The 13,950-nt window shown below is 44.3% G+C and overlaps 2 protein-coding genes across 16 annotated transcripts in view; one reads left to right on the forward strand and one right to left on the reverse strand.

The window, feature by feature from the left end:
* ALS2 (alsin Rho guanine nucleotide exchange factor ALS2) overlaps positions 1 to 13,950 on the reverse strand; it is a 216,372-nt gene that overhangs the window by 31,597 nt on the left and 170,825 nt on the right. For 4 of the 13 annotated variants that reach the window (XR_001467427.4, XR_001467425.4, XM_015289455.4 and 1 more), the window contains exons 1-2: positions 5,886 to 5,941; positions 2,052 to 2,138 (exon numbers count right to left, since the gene is read on the reverse strand). Coding sequence is in view for 7 of the 13 variants with exons in the window: in XM_004942617.5 (XP_004942674.2) it covers positions 2,052 to 2,071 (20 nt within the window). In the remaining 6 variants the exon portion in view is untranslated. Of the gene's footprint in view, positions 1 to 2,051; positions 2,139 to 5,543; positions 5,942 to 9,855; positions 10,025 to 13,950 lie in introns of those variants that run through there. The other 9 variants (XM_046943915.1, XM_015289451.4, XM_046943916.1 and 6 more) reach the window with 4 other exon arrangements.
* The window catches only part of CDK15 (cyclin dependent kinase 15), a 34,207-nt gene continuing 26,930 nt past the window's right edge, over positions 6,674 to 13,950 (forward strand). For 2 of the 3 annotated variants that reach the window (XM_004942625.5, XM_040703906.2), the window contains exons 1-6: positions 6,674 to 6,804; positions 7,696 to 7,845; positions 7,996 to 8,093; positions 8,688 to 8,767; positions 12,787 to 12,881; positions 13,674 to 13,736. In XM_004942625.5, coding sequence (XP_004942682.2) covers positions 6,694 to 6,804; positions 7,696 to 7,845; positions 7,996 to 8,093; positions 8,688 to 8,767; positions 12,787 to 12,881; positions 13,674 to 13,736 — 597 coding nt within the window. In that variant the 5' untranslated portion in view covers positions 6,674 to 6,693. Of the gene's footprint in view, positions 6,980 to 7,695; positions 7,846 to 7,995; positions 8,094 to 8,687; positions 8,768 to 12,786; positions 12,882 to 13,673; positions 13,737 to 13,950 lie in introns of all 3 variants that reach the window. The other variant, XM_015289476.4, reaches the window with a different exon arrangement.

Raw genomic sequence — 13,950 nt, forward strand, 5'->3', positions numbered from 1 at the left:
TGAAGGAAGCACAGAATCGGCTTGAAATTTTCTGTGATACCGCAATATCACAAAAGCTTGCTTTTCACGTATGTAGGAAAAACTTCTAAGTTCATATATTAGTTTTAAATTCAGGACATCAACAGATTTCATTTACAATTTTGTAATATTAAATTAAATGCTAGTTTTTAGTTTTTCATTTTTCCTTTACTACCCTCAAAGAAACAGTTACCAGCAAACTTAAAGACACATTTATTTGCAAATAATACAACTAATTACATCTTGTACTTTTTGCTCACAGTAAGGAGATAAAATCCATGCACAGTTTTGCCACTGTGGGTATGCTGGGGCAGATAGTTCCATCAGTTCTTCTGAGCAACTCTGTTCCTGTCTACAGTGAGATTTACATGAACCCTTGCTATGGTAGAAAACAGAAGGAATACTTCTGGATTGTTAGGTTTTATTCATATTTTGTACTATTCAATTTGGGGAAATTTAGATGTAGAAGAAAAAACCATTCTGGGTCTTTCAATTCTTAGTGACTTACTCAGGTTCAAACAAACCAGTCTTTCATATCAACGGGACCAAGGAAAAGAAACAATCCTGAAACATAATGGGAGTACCTGGGCTCACACACACGACTGCAGCTATCCAAAGGTTCCTTAACACTTACACCCTGGTTTGAATGCTCAGCCAGCAACTTCTCCCATTCAGCAAAAGAAATTCTCTGAACTTTGACAACAAGCATACTTTTAGTAAATTGTGAAGTCACTTGGTATTCTTAAAAAAAGCTTTTTCAAACATCAGTAGACATTTTCAAATTAAATTAACTGTTTTCTTCAGGTTTCCGAATTTATATACAACAGATACTTTTCCATCCTGCAGGAAAAGTAGGCTTAGCTCTCTCTTTGGCAACTGTCAAGTCATTTACTGCCTACGTAAAACAGTTCTTGCAGCTTTGCATGAACCTGAAGTTAAATACAAAAAGGTAATGAAAGAGCTCTGATAGAATACCAATGTTTGTCTAAAATAAAAGGCATTAAATAACACACATATTCCATTACTGAAGCAAACTCAGAAATTAATGTGAGGCTACATTGTGGACAACTTCTAACACCCAAGAAGCACATTCAAAAGCCATAAGCTCTATTCATGAAGACCACTGATTTTTTTTTTTTTAAACTATGTTTATGCTCACTGTGATGCACTGGCCAAACAACACCTTTGCAGTCTGCCTTTGGAATGTTTAAGCTGAGAGTAACTAGCACAAGACTGAGTTATGTCCCTCTCAGCTTCAGTGCCTATCCTCAATCTCTTCTCCCATATAAAGGAAATGAACAAGATGATAACGAACAAGAACTATTCTATGATTCAGATAAGTAATGCAACCCAAATAGCACACATAATATTCAAATGCAGAGTCCATCCCGCATTTTCGACGCAGAGAACTTGAGTTTAGAAGAGAAACACATTTTAAAAGAACCGAGTAACATACAGGCTGGAAAAAGAGGTTAGGGATTTGACGATCCCCAGAGCTCCCTTCCAACCCCGCGATTCTGTGGTTGTGTGATTCTGCAAGAAATCCAATATCACTGTTAAGGTACCTGGCTAGAAATAAGACCATGGATTTTACTGAGATGGGCAAAGCACATATTATAGTGTTGTGTTCTCTGATAAGAGAGCTTGCGTCAGCATACTGTGCACTCAATTTAGTTTACAGCCTTATACTTCAGATTTTATTCATTTGATGACCCTCAGATCATTGCGTGGATACTTACATCCCAGAACTTATTACAAGATACTGATTTTCCATCTCAGGCAACAGAGACGATTTTACTTTTAAGTTTCCACATCCACAAGGTTCAATAAATAATTGACAAAGGAATTTGCTGTTTTAATAAGTTGACCGTTCCAGACATAACTGAACCTTAAAGCTATGTTACTCTTCTCTCCTTCACCTTAGGTTACACACAGAGCATGCTGACATTACTCGGTAGTTTCACAGAGCAGTCATTGGCTGGCACATTTCCGGGAGCCTCTGCGCCTCTACCTAGCTGCTCACTCATTCTCACCTTCTTTCCTGTGAGTCCATCTGTCAGTGGCAGCACTCCATCACCATCAAATCATCTCTCTTTCAAAAGAAACAGTCTCTCCACAAACTGCAAAACAAAACAAAAAAGAAATACAGCTATTTAAATGCAAATAACATTAAACCAAGATAATAATGATAATAATAATGATAATAATAGTCCCAGAAACCCAAGAAACAAGAAGCAAAGTGTTAGATCCCACATGTAAAAATCAATAATCACTTCCACAACACAAGGATGGTCTGGTTCACTCACACAGAGCTGGCAGACAAAGCTAAGCAGTCAGACTTATCCTACCTACTCTCCTCACAGTAGGCCCATTGTAAGGGCAGACTGATCAAAATCTAGTTCAGAGGCAGAAAAACTCTCCCTCTAATTCTCTGTACGCACTCAAAAAAAAAAAACCAACCCAACATTAAAGCACAATAATTGATTTGTTTTCAGTTTAAGAATCCTATGCTTAAACAAAACGTACAGATATATTTGCCTTACATGAGCATATAACAGTTAGGAATTCAATTCTTAGTCCTGAATCAAATCACGTTACCATATGCAACAGACTACAATTCTATTAAAGCTTGTGCAGGAATGCAGTAAACCAATGGAAGAATTCAAAACATTTCTTCACAGAGTCTGGTAGCAGAGTAGCTATACGATAAGACTACAGAAGCCAATGAGAAAAAGCAGCTGCTCTATTTAAAGCTTCTACCCTTTTCCACTTTGAATTTGGGAAGTTCATGCTCACCTAAACTTCTCCATCTTCTCAAAGATGCCTTTGCATTACTCATCTTGTGAGAGAAGTGACACTACAGAGAATATTTGTTTCTTATAATCTGTTGGGTAGACAGAGAATTGTATCTTTCCTCAATGTACTACCTGACTAGATGAAGAACTCAAAATTTTAATTACATTAAGGAACATGTTTCAATAAATGTGATCACGAGTTTCAGGCAAATTCTTTCAGCCATTTTGTCTCATTGCAGTTGCTGCCTGATATCTGCTGTAACAAAAACAGCAAAATATTTCAACATAATGGCCTTTTAAGATAGTTTGTCTCCAAGAAAAAAAAAAACTAGAATATTTGAACTCCTTATATAGAGAAAACAATGTCCAGTCTTGATCACAAGCAATAATATACACAAAGCTGTAAACCGCACACATAGAAGTTTCGATTCACGATTGGAAATAACGCTCATCATGGTGACAAATAACTGAGGTAACTCACACAAACTGCAGTGCTTCTCAGCACGAGGCTGCCCTGAATAACGAGGTACCATGCAGACCTTCAAAGACAGACTACCAAGCAAATGGTTTCAGTTTCGTAACACCAGATACAGGATGCCAAAATAGCTATTTGGTCTTCAGGATTGCCAATGAACAGATAAGAGTCACAAAAATATAAAACAAAATACAAAGCTTTAAAAAAAAAATCAAATGAATATGACAAAATAGCATTGCAATGAATCATATGTACTTTGCTCTTAAAAAAAAAAAAACAGTAATTCAGACCAGACTTTCTAGGATCAGAAAGAGTTGCATTCATCATCAGAAAAATACTGCTTTCAAGGTATTTCTTCCTCTTCTTTCTCAACAAAAAGCAAACCAAGCAACCAAACCCATGACTGTCAGTTTTTACAATAACAGAGGAAGTCTCCCAGAGATAAAGAAACTGTCATGCAACACTTCGGTAATGCAGGTGTTGATGAAACATCAAAAGAAATAGAACCATTCCTAGAACTTCTGATTTGGTGATGTGTTCTTGCTTGGAACAGGTCCATTTAAATACGGTTCTTAGAACTTCTTTTATTGAAGAGGTTGGCACTTCTTTCTGAAGGATTAGCTAAACATATAATTTCCTAAGGGATTATATGAAGCTTTGATAGAGCTGTCAGAGTATCAACTGTCGTATCACTTACACCATAAATAAATATTTAAGATCAGAGAAATTAATTCTTAATATCCTTGGCTTCTATCATTGAGGAATTTACTTTTAATGGCTCAAAGATGTGTCTTTCTCATGAGGTTTAAACTACACAAAGATGTACTATATTACTTCTAGTAACAAGTTCTGATTATAAGTAGAAAGTTGTTTTCTTGTAATCAGAATATACCATTTCTATTGAGCCCATTACCAAATTTCATTTTTATATAAATGATGTTGTAGCTTTACAAATGCATTATTTCACCTGAACTAAATAGCAAAGTTTCATATTCACAGAAGTGAAAAAAAAAACAGATACCACATATCATTCTCACGGTATGAAAGACTGCTAAGTTATCAGCACCTGCACTGCTCTGCCCACACGCTTACTTTCTACATTTTTATTTGCAAGAGGAAAACTGCAAACGCTGCCAAATTATGAAATGGATTTTTGTTACAAACAGATGGTCGCTACTGTGACACTGATGTCATGGTTTCCACTAGCAGAGCAGATTGCTAATTCCAATTCTCCAGAAATCAAACACTGCCACGCTGTAACAACTGCTACTGCAAGGAATGACCTGGTGTAAACATTCATCTGATTACCACAGGACTACTGCCCTCACTGCACACGGAGTACTAAGTATCATAGACGTAAAAGTAATCTCATATTCAAGGCTGAACAGAAGCAACCTGTACACCTCCGACTTGCAAACTAATGGAACTCCCATCAGCCTGAAAAACATATTGCCATCCGGTAATTTATTTACCTGCTACAGCTAACAGATAACACAAAATACTTCTGTAACTTCCCCGTATGCTGGCTTACTGCTACAGAGCTGTAGATCTGGTAAGCGTGTGTAACTAAGAGGACTGCAAGTTTGTTGCACAAAGTTATCTGCACAGCTGCTGAAAAAGGTTACCTCCAAGCTTCCTAGTTCAAAGCTAGGAGCTGTCAACACCAGTGCTGCCTACATTTAGGCACACTTAGCATTAGCCGAAAGAAATGGGATGAAAATTATCTGCTATAGCAGCTAGTTGATAATTTAAGATCTACTGAACAGACAAGAGGCTCCAAGATTTGTGAGCACCCCTCAGCCCTCTCTTCTGAAACCGCACCTTCTTCATCCAGCACACACACAGGTGCTTCCCCTCCTGAACCAGACAGCTGGTGACCACAGCTGTTTTTATTAAGCCAGCGCACTGAGACAGCGGCAGCAAGGCCTTCACCCCAGAGAGGACCGGTCCCGCTACAACTATTCCAGTTGTGTCATGCCACCTGTAACTGCCAGCACTGCGGGCCGGACTGCCACTAAGGGACGCTGAAAGGTGAAAGCGCGCTCAGCCCTAAGAAACCGAGTCATGCAAAGCGAAAGTGGAGAGAGATAAAGAGGTGATTTCAGGTGACCTCCTCATACCGAAAGGGAAAGCTCTTTAGGAAGCCGCAGGAACACATCCCACCGCTGCGCTGCGCCGCCCCGCAGCCCGCCGCACAGCCCCACGAGCCGCCATTCCCGTCAGCGCGGCCCGGCGGAGGCCTGCTAAGGGCTCACCTGCGCAGCGCAGCCCCTCGCCGCCTCCCGCTCTACGGCCCGGGCCCGGGAGACGCACGGAGCTCGCAGAGCCCCTCAGCAACGCGATTCCGCCCGGCGCCGCGCTCCAGCCCCTCTCTGGCAGAGGCCGGCCGCGTCCCCGCGCCTCCCCCGAACTTCCCGCACCTGTTACCCTCCCGCCGCCGCAGCGGCTGCCGGAGGGCCGCGGCCCCTCAGCCCTCACGGGCTCAGCCGCAGCCGCGAGACCGTTGGCGGGAAGAGCGCGAGCGAGCAACAGCTGCGCGAGACCACCGCAGAGGAGCAAAACGCGCCGCGCGCCCCTTCCCGCGCACCGCCTCGCACCTCACCGGGCCGCGCGCTCGCCGCTACCGCCCGCCCACGCCGCCGGGGCACGGATCAGCTGGGGGACGCGGGGCGGGGCCTGGGCCGCGCAGCGGGCGGGGCGGAGGAGCCGCAGCCGGGGGCGGGCTCAGGAGGACGCGACGACGGGTGCCTGCTAGGGACAAACGCCGCCGTGCGCGGCCGTGCGTGAACGTTCTGCGCTGCCGTGGCGCCATCGGTGCCGTGTGGGCGGCACGTGTTGATTGTGCTTAAATGTATTTTCAAAGCCCGTTTGTATAAACGTGATCATAACACTCAGAAATGCCTTCCTGCACGGGAAGCCTTGCAGCGACAGGCAGCCAACGCTTGCACAGCTGCTATGTGCGCTGCTCACCCACGCTGCTCGGATAGCTCAGCTTACACCTGACCACATACAGAGCTGCAGTTGCTACAGACACGAGGAAAGTCACGGCCTGTTCCCGTGTGAAACATATAAATTACCTCATCTGTTAATTACCTAATCTATCACACTGAGAGTTACTTGAGCGAAAGAGCTTTGTACAAGCAGGCTTGGATTTATTGTCTATTCTTCCTTTTTTTGTGAAAAGACCTTGTTTTTAGAGGACATGTACCCAATGAGCTTAAGCCAACAGAGCTACTGCAGGCATGAGTTTAGACCACCGCATATCGCACCGTAAAAGAAAAACTGCAGAAGTCATAAGAATGCTTGAGGCAGAGGTCTCATGCGAGTCACAGGACCAGCTGGAGGGGGAGCAAACGAGATAAAAAGAGAGCTCCGGCAGGGCTCCGGGCAGCGCAGGAGACGGACATGCTGTGTGTGAGTGCCGGCAGCGCGCGGTGCGGCAGCTGCTGCTCTGAGGGAAGGGGCTCCCAGCGCGGCCGAGGCCTTCAGCACGCGGAAGCGGCATCTACAGAAGAGGTATTTAATATCACCGTGCTGCAATTCTGCGCTGTGAGAGATTGTGCCTGGGCTCGTCCGTCCCCTTGTTGTGGAAGTACAGATGTTCACATTAGTTTCTAACTGGACAGCGTCAAACTTCGCAGCTTCGGGTTTGTGAAACCGCTGAGAGAGCACTCCATGCCTTAGACTGCAAGTAAGCTCCTTTGGTGTGATGATCTGGGAAGAGATTGCGCTCCAGTAAGCTCTGTGACACCGAGATGATAAAACAGGGAGCCAGTGCTGTACAGTTCTGGAGGAGGCATCAAGCCTTAGATTACAAGTCCCGTTGTGTTTGAATCCAATGATGATGCAGGCATCCATCCCACGGAGCTGCTCATGAGGAGCCTGCAGGCTGCCTGCCATTCGTTACTACCGGTTTTATGGTTTATGGCACTGTTATGCAGTGTGGGCCAAATTACCGGGCTGTCTAAAGCATACAGTGGTGAGAAAGGCTTAATGTGGCAGGGGGGAGGAGAAGAAGATGGCATAAATTTAAACTTCTTTAAATTCTACTCCTGCATTTGTTTTTTATTCCCTGCCCCAACAGATTACTATCTGGAAAGCAATAAATCAAGGGTAAGATAAAATATCGTGTATTTAGAATGACACAGATTGAAGTTTCTTCAGTAGTTGCAGCAGCTTTATCTCTGTGTGCTGTCAGAGAGAGCGCTGACGTTTACCAAGACAGAAACAGACAGTTGTTCCCCTTCTGGATGTCTCAGAAATCATCATCACTGTAAAACATGAATGATGGGGAGGGAGCCGAAAATGAAGTGCTTAAAGTCAGCACAGTCAAAGAGAAAGGAAAGAACGAGCCCAGTTAAATGGTTGTTCACCAGTGATATGGTTTGTGTTCTGTTCTTGTGCCAGCTGAGGGATGTAACCAGAGCAGCCCTTCCTGTGCCCTCACAGCAGCCACAGCATTTCCACACTCTCCAGAGTCGAAGGTGCAGGATGTGGAGGCCTTGGACTTACAATGATCATTTCAAAGAGCAGGATGTTGTGGAGAGTTTTAAATGGGTGAGTGTGCAGCATCCACAGTGACAGACAGAAGATATTTCATCCTATGATTATTCGAACCATGAATCCGTATTTAACTGCTGAATGACATGCTGGTAGCTTCTAGTTCTTCACGGCAACCTAACATATATACTGCTTTTTTTCATGAAGCAGAGGCAAGGCATCCCATTTGGAGCTGCCACATCCTACGTACATCTGAAAAAGCTGTGTGAAGGGTCCTCTGCAACTGTTTACAAGGGGATCAGCAGGTGAGCATGGACTACCAGTGCTGTTAGTGTATTCCCAGTGCTATCAGTTACAGAAATCAGAAGAATAAGCTTGAAGTTGGGCAATTTGGAGTACTTGTAGGAAGATAAAGACTAAGCAAATGTCTGGCCTTGCTTTTAAGTGGGATATTTGCGAAGCCCCATCCAATTTTTTTTAGAGAACTCCTCCACTTCAGCGATGGAGTCTCTGCCAGTGCACTTTGCTGCATGGCAGCATGCCAGGGAGACCAGAGATTGGAGCAAGGGTTTTCCTTAGAATGAGGAATTCCTGAATGACAGCAAAATTGAGTCTGAGGGCACACTGCCATCACATGGGGGCAGGAAAGCTCTGAGAGGGAAGGGTGGAAGCACTAAGCCACACTCTAGCAATACCTGCTCTGTCTGGGTGGGCTGGTTCCATTCCGCTGTTCAAGAAGACAAGAGACTTGCAACTCATTTCTAAATTTGGCCTGGGAGGGAGAGTGAGCCCTAAATACTTTTGCTTGGGTGAGTGTGAAGCACCTCAGAAGCCTGTTAATGTTGTCATCATGCCAAGCACTGGGGCGCTTTGTGTGACCTTCCGCTCTGACCTGACAGGATCAATGGTCAGTTGGTGGCACTGAAAGTTATCAGCCTGGAGACAGAGGAGGGAGTGCCCTTTACAGCCATTCGGGAAGGTAAGAAATTAACAGCCTTGTCAGACACTGGTGTAGAGTGAGGGACATCATTCTTGAAGAGTACTTGTTTTAATCTGAAAAAAACTCCATGTGACAGCTTCCTAACTCCTTTCTTGCTAACTGAGTGTACAAGGCTGTGCTTCTCACAAAGCTCTCAGTGTCCTTATGAAGGAGATCTTTGTGTTGTAGGGGGTAAACGTGATAGAAGAAGGGGGAACCTGCTGGCCGGTGTATCCCCTCACGTGACAGACAGATACAGCCAAGCTTGTGATAAGGAAAGGGCTGGCTGCAGCCCCAGCTTGTCTGTTCAAGCAGCATAGGACCTCCTCACACCTCCTGTCTGCGATCCGGGTTGCTTTCTTGCCGCTATATCTAAACCCCTCTGGCAGTGGCAGTTCAGAGTGACCTGCATCTGCCAAGTGGGGCTACTGGATGTAAGATGGGTTGCCTGTAAAGACGTATCAGATATAAGTTCTAAAGCTGGGAGAGATATGATAGGAGATAAGTAAATAAGTCTCCTGCCTAATGTGTATGGCGTTATGAGCATGCTCTGTGATGAACTGTCATTCTTCTTGATGCAAAATTTTTAGGAACACAAGGTTGCTCTTGTCAATGAGATTATCACCACTTCTTTTGCAGCTGAGGCACTGAGAAACAGGGATACATGTTTTGCCCCAGTTACATGGAGAATCAGAGGAAGAACTTGGGCTGCAGATGCAGACTCTGGGCTCTAAGCAGTGGAACAAACATAGTATATGTAATAAAGGAGTTTATTACAAGGCACGTCAAAGAGGGGCTAGTTTTTAAAATCTATGTTTTTGGAACAGATTCAAGATTTTATTTAGTGGGCATCATCTTTTTTGATGTGCGATGCCTGGCTGATGCCATACCCTTTATGGCAGTGTAAGAAGAGAGAAGCCTTCCCTCACTGTCCATATTTTGAACACTAAAAATAAAAATATAGCTGACATCAATGATGATGTGTCGAATCTGCTCTCCCGAGCAGTCCTTGGATGCTCCAGCACTGACTGTGTTGGGATCAGACTTCACCTTTTATGATGTACTGCTCTATGCAGAGCTGGACTCACCTGGCTTTTGTTCTGTCAACACACTTCACCTCCCTGGCATCCATCCTGCCCACCTCCACACTAGGGCTTGAGTGGATGTAATTTCATGGTAGTCATGCAGCTTCACCACAATGAATTCTTTAACAGATCCAGTGGTCGAAGGACAGAGAACCTGGCATGCGGGGAATTCCTGGAGGGACAGGAGGAAGTCAGTCAGTTGTGTGCACCTCTTGGCCCTCACCCCCAAATTACATGCTTTAAAAGAGAAGAACGGCCTTTGTACCGTTAGCCACATGGGCAGCAGGCAGCTTCTCCTGTGTTTGCTCTGTCCCTCAAGAGTTGCATACTGACAGAAATGCTCACTGCACATCCATAAGGTATCCACAGGCCACAGCTCAGACTTAACCATTTCAAAAAATCTCTTTTTGCTGTCTCAGTGTTCAATACCGAAACAGGCTCAGATTCCTTCTGCTCAGCTTTAAACACCTAACTATAACACATGCAAATTGTTTTTAGTGCAGAGAGGCACAGATGCACAGGCTGTGGGCTTGCCTAGCAGAAGTCTGACCTGTACTCCTTTCACTCAACATACAGCCAAAGTTACTGTCCTCCCAACCTAGAGGCCTCTGTGAAAACTGGAGTGAGCTAGGTTAAATCCAGACACAGCTGTGCTGCTATTGTTTTGACAAATGCAAAGCCACACAGCCACCTCCACAAGCTAGGTCCACTAGGAACTAGCAAAGCATAGCAGTTTTTACATTGGGCAGTTGTGGACTGGAAGTCTGCTTGGTGTTAGCACAAACACAGCTCATACCTGGAGGATCACACATCCCAGCTTGAAGAGAAATACTTTGAGTAAATCCAGTGCCTAACAACATTTACCTTTGCAGCATGGCGAGAAATTCTATCGGTCACCTTCGCAGAGCACTGGGCAAAGTATCTGCTGCTTTCTCAAGTTCTTTGAGAAAGAAATGCTTTGTTTAAGTGCTTGATTTTGGTTGAATGCATTTATGTGTCCCTACAGACACAAGTTCACAAAGTGCCTGCTTGATTAAGCTTCTATTTTCATTTGTGCAACTATCCCAAGAGGACCATAATCCGGTTTCTTCCTTTCACAGAAGTATGTAACCTTTGCACCAGTTTGTTGTCTCGTGTCAGTGAGAGCTACGGATGTAAGAGGCCACACGTATTTTGTTTTCTGCTTCTTACTGCAGTTCAAAACTAGACTAGACTTTGTTGCTGCTGAGATGGAGTGTCAGAGGCCGGATGTGCCAGCGTTCAGAGCAGCCGGAGCACAGAGGGACTCTCACATCAGACAACTCCATTTGAAACTCAGAAAAACATCATCAGAGATGTCAGTGGACTCGCTCCAGGCTTATACCAGTGTAATTAAAATAAGAAAGTTAACCAAGTCCTTACCTAATTTCTGAGTGAAAGCAGAGAGATACCAAAATATAGCTCTTCTCAGAATGGTTTGTGCCATACAGTTTGCATACACTTTTGAAAATTTGCTGTGGTGTTTTTGCTCTGTGTTTATACTTGTAGTCCACCACTGAAATAAGCCTTAAAAGCTTTATCTACGTAGAACTAATGATGTTCTAAAGATCAGCACCCCTTTAGCATGCTCTACGGTAGGACAGGCTGAGTCTTAACTTCATTCAGGACGGGAGAAAACCAGGGTGATCTCATGAAGGGTCTACTTTAAATAGATCTTTTGTGTACTGCTCAGCTTTGCAGCATCTGACACCTCAAATTTACAATGTAAGTCAGTAGTGCAAACAAAGCACAAGATTTATTCATGTGGTGCATTCTCAGCTACCCTGGAGGAATGGCACACCGCTGACAAAGAGCCAGTTCACCCCAGGAAGCCCCACAGAGCTGAAATGCATTTTAAGCTCAGTTCTAGCTGTAGCACCTGACACCGCAGCAGGAGGCTGTAGAAGCAACCAAGTGAGGAGCAGTTCCCAGGAGCCTGATTCAGGCACAAGCGCTGAATTCTTCATTTCGCTGTGGACCCTCTGTACTGCTCCTCTGGAGCAACAGATCAGTCTGGCCACGTGGGATTTTCAAGGTATCACACAGCCAGGTTAGCAGTCCTTTTTGATAGCAGATAGGGTCTGGCTGGGATACAGCCAGAGTATAATTACTGCACTTAACAAGTATCCTATACTGCTCAGCAGTCTCACTACTGACATACGCTTAGGCCACACCTGGCTATAAGGCTTCTGGAACCAGTCTAAATTGTTAGGTTGTAAGATGCAAAGTTTGCACTGCCAGTCTAAAATCCTTCAAATATTGTTTGTTTGCATTGTTTGTAGCGAACTGCTGGAGCAGCTCTGAGGCTATGCTGATAGATAGTCAGGCCAATAGACAAAACATGCCAGAGCTGTATAAATCACTGTGCACTCAGTGACTTTGTCTCTGTTCTTTGAGTCCAATGCTGCAAAAAGTTACCAATATGCTAAAAGCACCTAGCATATCAGCTTAGCATAGACTGATTTCTTCTGGCAGCTTTTGCACCAGAAGCTGGAAGCTGATGGAAACGTCTGTTTCCCCGGGGGCCTGTCTGAGGGCATGTGCTGGGAGGTGGATGGCAGAAGGAACGGGAAGCTCAGTGGTGACCCAGGTCTGCCACGCTCAGGCACTGGGAGCTCCCAGCCCCTGCTTCTCTCAGCGTTTTCCTAGATGAAATGATTTCTCATTGGCTGAGAAGCTGATAGCTGAGTACTGCAAGGTGCCTCTGAGAAAAGATGGGCTCCTGCACAGCCCAGAGCACTAGTTCCTGCTTCTCTAAGGAGCTGTTCCATCCTCTTCTGCATTCAGTATACGCTGCTGTACAGAAATGCTGAGATTGGAATAGTTCCCCCCACACTTTATTTTCTGTTGCATGTACGGTCTCCTTGAACTTACAGAAGCAGTAGTGAAGCTGACCTTACTTTTATGTTTCTCCAGCTTCTCTTCTCAAGCATTTGAAACATGCCAACATTGTGCTGCTCCATGACATTATCCAGACCAAGGAGACCCTAACATTTGTCCTTGAGTACATGGTGAGTTATTCTTTTCTCTGGCTTCCTGTGAAGCTAGTACTGGGTAGTACTGGGAAGTCCAGTGGCTGCACAATGAATTTGCTACATTACGAGACATTGGCAAAGAAACAAATTGCAATCCTTTAGTGCAACGACTGATTTCCCTTCTTGATCTCCTGCTTAGCACACACAATTTTACTTTTTTCTTTCAGTGTATTTAGCAGCTGTATGCAAAAATGATTCCACATCTTGTCTCCACGAGGGTGGCAGAAACTATTTACATCCATTTCTGCCTTGACAGTACAGTAACAGTACTGTTCTTGAGCCACAGCAAGGATAGGGAATAATAATGCCAGCTCACGTCCTGGTATCAAATTTGTCCCTGACCTCATGTGGCTCACCAAGACCAAGCTGCAGGATACTATCGTGGGCAGGGCAGGATGCCAACAAATGAGTTCTCTGCATGAGCTTTATGACTTTTGTAGCTTTTGCTAACAGCTATCAACAAAATTATGATAATGTTTTATTCATTTTGCAGTTTTATGATTAATTCTGGCACAAGTGTGAATTCTGTTAACTATCAACTTCAGGCCATAAACTGCTAGGGAGAGATAACCTGTCAGCCACCTCCCCGATGTGACCAAGCACTTAGGCACATCCTTATGTGCTGCATCAAATTAGATGTTCTGCAAGGTCAAAGCGGTACCTTCATAATGGCTGTATATATATATTTTTTCTACGTACAGAAGAGACACAGTTGGCAAAAGCACTTTACTCTCATAGTTTTGCCTTAAGTTATCTGCTGTTATTTAGCACACAGATCTGGCACAGTACATGGCCCAGCATCCTGGAGGACTTCATCCTTGCAATGTTATGGTGAGTTCCCTAAAAGATTCACATCCCTTAAAGTATGAACAAGAATGTTGTTTTCCTCTGTGTATGGTGACTGTAAATTGCTGCAGTGCTTCAAACATCTTTAAGCTCTTACTAATATCTATTTGTTCCATATATGACAAGCACTTTGGAGAAAAGCTGACTCTGAAAAAGATGTAACAGACTAGCTCTTGATCTCCAAAGCCTTTCTGCAGTT

This window comes from Gallus gallus, chromosome 7 (genome assembly GCF_016699485.2).
Source record: "Gallus gallus isolate bGalGal1 chromosome 7, bGalGal1.mat.broiler.GRCg7b, whole genome shotgun sequence".
Classification (NCBI taxonomy): domain Eukaryota; kingdom Metazoa; phylum Chordata; class Aves; order Galliformes; family Phasianidae; genus Gallus; species Gallus gallus.